General features: G+C 36.2%; 1 protein-coding gene across 1 annotated transcript in view; it reads left to right on the forward strand.

Moving 5' to 3' along the window:
- LOC128554730 (uncharacterized) overlaps positions 1-5794 on the forward strand; it is a 54493-nt gene extending 48699 nt beyond the window's left edge. Inside the window, exons 7-9 of the mRNA XM_053536043.1 lie at positions 3257-3368; positions 3669-3793; positions 5600-5794. Coding sequence (XP_053392018.1) covers positions 3257-3315 — 59 coding nt within the window. The 3' untranslated portion in view covers positions 3316-3368; positions 3669-3793; positions 5600-5794. The remainder of the gene's footprint in view (positions 1-3256; positions 3369-3668; positions 3794-5599) is intronic.
- Positions 5795-6000: the final 206 nt, after the last annotated feature.

Consider the following 6000-nt stretch of genomic DNA (forward strand, 5'->3'; position numbering starts at 1 on the left):
ACCTCCCTTTATTTCAAATTAAAATGGGTATATCTCCGTAACTAATGAAGATACTGATCTGAAATTTCATTTATGTCAACAGATTTATTTGGCAGATCCTTCTTTTGTTCACTTACAATAATTTTTTTTTTTAATTACTTCCCTTTTACGTTACTATGAATAGCTTATTTTTAGTAACTTTTTTATTATTGGTCGTAGGGAAAAACCGAGACCACTTTTCTGTGGTACAACATGGATGGTACCTCCAATTTTTAGGTGTATTTTGACATATCTGTGCCTTGTAAGAATTTTTTTTCTTTTTGGTTAAATTTCTTCTTTTTGTTGTTCCTGTCCTTTGTGGACTTAGATATTTTTTCTGAGGACCTTCTTGTCCTCAAGTGCAATGATAACAGGTGAGCGATATAGGGCCATCATGGCCCTCTTGTTTTGTTTTTTGTTTTAGGCATTTCGCGACCTATAGAGGTAACCCTGCATAACTCGGGTGTCACTTGATTGTACATAGGAAAATTTCTGAAAATAATCTAGAAGGCCTAGAGCTAAGATATTTGACATGTTGCACTGCCAAGTTTGTTCAAATCATGACCCCCTTGGTCAAATGGCTACGGCCCAGGGGGTCACTTGATTGTATGTAGGAAAATCTTCCAAAATTTTCATAAAATAAACAAATAAGCCAATAGCTAAGATATTTGACATAGCATTGCCTGGTGAACCTCTATTAATTTTATTAAAATATTGACCCAGGGTCAAAATTTACCCTACCCGGGGGGTCACTTGATTGTACATAAGAAAATCTTCAAATCTTTACTTGTAATAAACCAAAAGGTCTAGAGCTAAAATATTTGACATGTAGTGTCTAGTGGAGCTCTAAAAAGAGTGTTCAATGCATGATGACAAAGTAGGTCAAATTGACCATGTCCTAGAGGTCACTTAAATAGGAAAATAGTCAAAGTTTACTCCACCCTGACAGTCAATTGATTTAACAGAGACTTGTGTATAATATATAACCTTCCGTGAAAGTACATGAGCTAGAGCTTGAAGCAGTGTTTAGAGGACCTCTTAAATGATGGACCCAGGTCAAAATCAACTCCACCCCGGGGATCAGTTGATTACATAGGGGTTGGTCAATTGATTTTACATACTAGGCTTGTATATGGAAAATAAAAAAGTCACAGAAATCAACCATCACACAAGTGCTGGATGTCCATTCTTAGTGTGACTGTCTAGTTGTTCCTTGTGTGACAGTTGTGTCCATTCTTGTGTGATGGTCACACATACCCAAGAGTTGCAAAATTTCTAATCACACAAGTATTAAAAAATTTGTTTTAATAAGTCACAGAAGTCAACCATCACACAAGCATTGGATGTCCATTCCTAATGTGACTGACTAGTTTTTACTTGTGTGGCAGTTGTGTCCATTAATTGGTCAGTATGAAAAACGTAAATATACGCAAGCAGCAGCAGTTACTAAACATGGAAGTGAATGGCGTCAATATACGTGTGTAGCATGAGAAGGGTTAATAAATCACAGACGTCGACCATCACACTAGTGTCCCGTCCCTAGATTTGCCACCTAATGCCACTCTTTGCCACTTATTTCCATGAAAAAAGGGTGGCAGTTGGTGGAAATAGGTGGCATTAGTTGGCGTTTGGTGTAATTCAGCTCTTTTTTCACCTAAGTGGTAAATTTGCCACCAAAAGCCACTTTATTTTGGTGGCATTTAGTGGCATTAGGTGTAATTTGAACATAGTTTTTCTTTATGGTGGTAGAAAGGTGTAAAATTGGTGGAAAGTAGAACATAGTTTTTTTTCATGGTGGAAATCGAGTGGCGTTTAGTGGAAAATAGGGACTTAGCAAATTTTCTTGGTGGCGAATAGGTGGAAAAAAAACTTAGAAATTTTGTGATGTTTGATTTAAAAGAGAACTGTAAGACATTGGATTACCCTGTACAAAAATCTTCACATGGACTCAGGTTGGAATCAAGGTATAATGGACTTCAGGCCTAATTGACACGGAACCTGAATTTGCTAAAACTGCACATTGACAACAGCTCGTAGAACACAAAATGCTCCCCGCCCCCATTTGATGCGTTCAGTAACTGTACAAGAAACAGAAATCATTTGGTCACTGTGCACTGGACGTTTGATGTACTACCTTTAAATCAAAAATTATGGGCCATTTACCAGTCATAAGTGACTTCTGTATGAAATGTGATCTTAGACCAAAGCATTCTCTAGTTATTGGGCAAAAAAGTTCTAGTGTTCTGGGTCAATGTGACCTAGACCTTTGACCATTGACTGACCTCAAAATCAGTAGGGGTCCTCTGCCGGTCATGATCAACCTCCCTATGTAGTTTCATGATCCTAGGTCAAAGAGTTCTCAAACTAACATCCGGAAACAGCTTAACTGTTCCAGCTCACTGTGACCTTGACCTTTGACCTACTGAACTAAAAATCTATAGGAGTTATCTGCTAGCTATGTTCAACCTTCCCATTCACTTCCATGATCCTAGGCTCAAGAGTATTAGAGTTATCATCTGGAAACTGTTTAACTGTTCCAGGTTGCTGTGATTTTGACCTTTGACCTACTGGCCTCCAAGTCAATATGGGTCACTGCTGGTCATGACCAACCTACATATAAAGTTTCATGATCTTAGGCCCAAGCATTCTTGTGTTATCATCCGGAAACCAATTGGTCAACATACCAAATGACCGACAGACTGACCAACATCTGCAAAACAGTATACCCAGGCTCCTTCAAAGGGTTTCATTAAAATCACAATAAGTCTATGCTGACTCTAGCTGGACAAAAATAATATTCAGAATGGTATACAGAAAATTTGAATTTTCGTTCTTTTGTGAGACAGAATATTTATTGCTTATTATAGCTTTGCATTATATTCAATGAAAGACAGAAAAGGTGGAAAATAGGTGGCAACTAGTGGAAATTGGCTGTACTAGCTGACTCTGAAAAGATCATTTTTAAATGTGTCTGCAGTGTATTATTTCTGCATGAGAGAAAGTTGGTTAAAGATAAGATTAATGATAGATCAAGTTACAAGCTCCCACACAAATGTATAGAAACAACCCCAGTTGGAATTTGGGTCAGTTAAGAATTATATATGCAGGCAAACATCAGGTCAGATGCAAAGAAATAGTTCTTGCCTATTCTCTTCATTAATTGAAAAAAAAAGAAGTGTTTATAAAAAGGATGTTTTTACAATAGCTTTTCAACTTAAGGATTTGACACCTTCTTTAGCTGACCAAGAAAGTGTATGTGTGGAATCAATTTATCTGTGTAGTAATACCAAATTTTGAAATCTGGCATTTGATGAGTCAGCCTGGGAGAAACTGGAAACACATTGTGAGAGGTAACAATATTATACTGTTTATGTTTTTTTTTAATTATTACTGTCTTTAACATTGTCTTAATTACTCTTAACAAATACTTGAATTTGAAACAACATTTACCAAACTGCTTTGAATTAAAGTCAACAAATCTCCTTTTATGTCTTAGGAAGTTTGGCAGATGGATAAATCCCAGATATATTTTCTGGAATATAGCTCAATCATGTTTATAACACTGTTTGTAAAATTGTATCATTTTGTAATTATTTATATTATTGATTAGCACTTGGGATACAATATGTACTTTAAACTGTTCATACCAGGTACCTTCTGTGAAAAAAGTGCAACTTTGTGACATGATAATTATGCCTGCCTGACGGTATATCCCTGAGCAGCATACAGCTTATTACTGCATAAAAGAAACATTATCAAGATAATTTTGAATCAGGTAAATATTATATGTTTTTATAAAAGCTAATGTTTAAATAACCCTTAATTTTTAAAGAAATACACCAATTAATAGAAATTCCTGGCATATTATATGATAAATATTAATTATAAATGTGATGAAAAGGCGGAGGGATATTATTTTTGGCGTTGTCCTTTCTTTTTTATCTGTCCGTCGGATTAACTGAAAATGCTTGTAATTGGAAAAATATTTTTATAGCTTTGTCTATAGAATCACTAAACCTCATGTAATTATTATAAGCTCATTAACACTGCTTAACACTGCTCAATTATTTACCTAGTAAAAGAAGTATTTCCCCTTGATTTGGTAAAAAATAGGGATTTTTCCTGCATCTATTGATGGACTTTACAAAAATGTAGATCACTACAGGACAGCATTGCTTGTGCAATTTCCATTAGGATCACTTCAGTAACCAAAGTTATTGCCCTTTAATTGTTTTTCAGTCCATAAATTCCTACATAACAAGTAATCTATTGATAAATATTCATGAAATTTGACACAAGTGTAAATCACCTTAGAGCAATGGTGCTTCCACATCTTTCATCAATTCTCAAGTTCATGTTATTGATTTAAGATGCATATATTTCCACAAAACAATGTAACCATTCGAGTGAATAGAATTTTTTCTACAATGTAAATTTTGATGAAACTTCTCACAGTTATAATAAAGATGTTGCATATTACTGTGAAATCATTTTTATTCGCGTAGGACGAATTTTCGGGTATTTCGCACTAGAACCAATGTGTGAATTTAAGACCGCGCTGTTATTGTTTTTATGCCCCCGAAGGGAGGCATATAGTTTTTGAACCGTCTGTTGGTCTGTCAGTCTGTCCGTGTCCGGTCCATATCTTTGTCATCGATGGATGGATTTTCAAATAACTTGGCATGAATGTGTACCACAGTAAGACGACGTGTTGCGCGCAAGACCCAGGTCCGTAGCTCAAAGGTCAAGGTCACACTTAGACATTAAAGGATAGTGCATTGATGGGCGTGTCCGGTCCATATCTTTGTCATCGATGGATGGATTTTCAAATAACTTGGCATGAATGTGTACCACAGTAAGACGACGTGTCGTGCGCAAGACCCAGGTCCGTAGCTCAAAGGTCAAAGTCACACTTAGACATTAAAGGATAGTGCATTGATGGGCGTGTCCGGTCCATATCTTTGTCAACCATGGATGGATTTTCAAATAACTTGGCATGAATGTGTACCACAGTAAGACGACGTGTCGCGCGCAAGACCCAGGTCTGTAGCTCAAAGGTCAAGGTCACACTTAGACGTTAAAGGATAGTGCATTGATGGGCATGTCCGGTTCATATCTTTGTCATCCATGGATGGATTTTCAAATAACTTGGCATGAATGTGTACCACAGTAAGACGACGTGTCGCGCGCAAGACCCAGCTCCGTAGGTCAAAGGTCCTAAACTCTTAACATCGGCCATAACTACTCATTCAAAGTGCCATTGGGGGCATATGTCATCCTATGGAGACAGCTCTTGTTTAATTTATTTTTTCATTTATAAATTGAAAATGTGCAAATTAAAGCTTGCGCGAAACAGTCCTTTTTTCGTTTGCTTGAAATTTCATGCCAGCGATTTTAAATGATTTCACAGTATTTGACATAGATTAAGTTTGTAGAGTTCTTTGTTATGTCAGTGAGTTACAGTTTAGTCTTTCGATTTCATATATTTTCTAGAGGAAATTTACAATTTTCTGCAAAATTATTCAGAATGTTAGAAAAATATATCTATTAATAGATGACATTGTATGGTTTGCTGTTACAGATTGTGTGCTGGAAAAATGGCCTTACATTCAAAGGAGTGAAATTTGGAGAGTCATTCGCCATTTACTTAAGCCATCCTGGAATATGAAAAAATAAGACTGCATTGACAACATCCTGATCCTCGTGTTCAGATCTTTTGTGATTTCTTGTGAAGAGTCTTTGATTTTTCATAAAAATAAAAAATATATTAATATAATTTGATTTTTGCTTACTACTGAGTTTTTTCAGATTCAGCAGGTGCAGCCGATCGTATTTTCCTACTATTGCCAGCTATTCAGTGGCATTTAGTGAAAAATAGGACTGCCACCATAGTGGCGTTTTGGTGAAATTTTGTCTGCTTACTGCTACCTGTTAGGTGGCAATTGGTGGAAGTAAGTGGCGTTTAGTGGAAAATATTTTTAC

Source organism: Mercenaria mercenaria, unplaced genomic scaffold (assembly GCF_021730395.1).
Source record: "Mercenaria mercenaria strain notata unplaced genomic scaffold, MADL_Memer_1 contig_691, whole genome shotgun sequence".
Classification (NCBI taxonomy): Eukaryota; Metazoa; Mollusca; class Bivalvia; order Venerida; family Veneridae; genus Mercenaria; species Mercenaria mercenaria.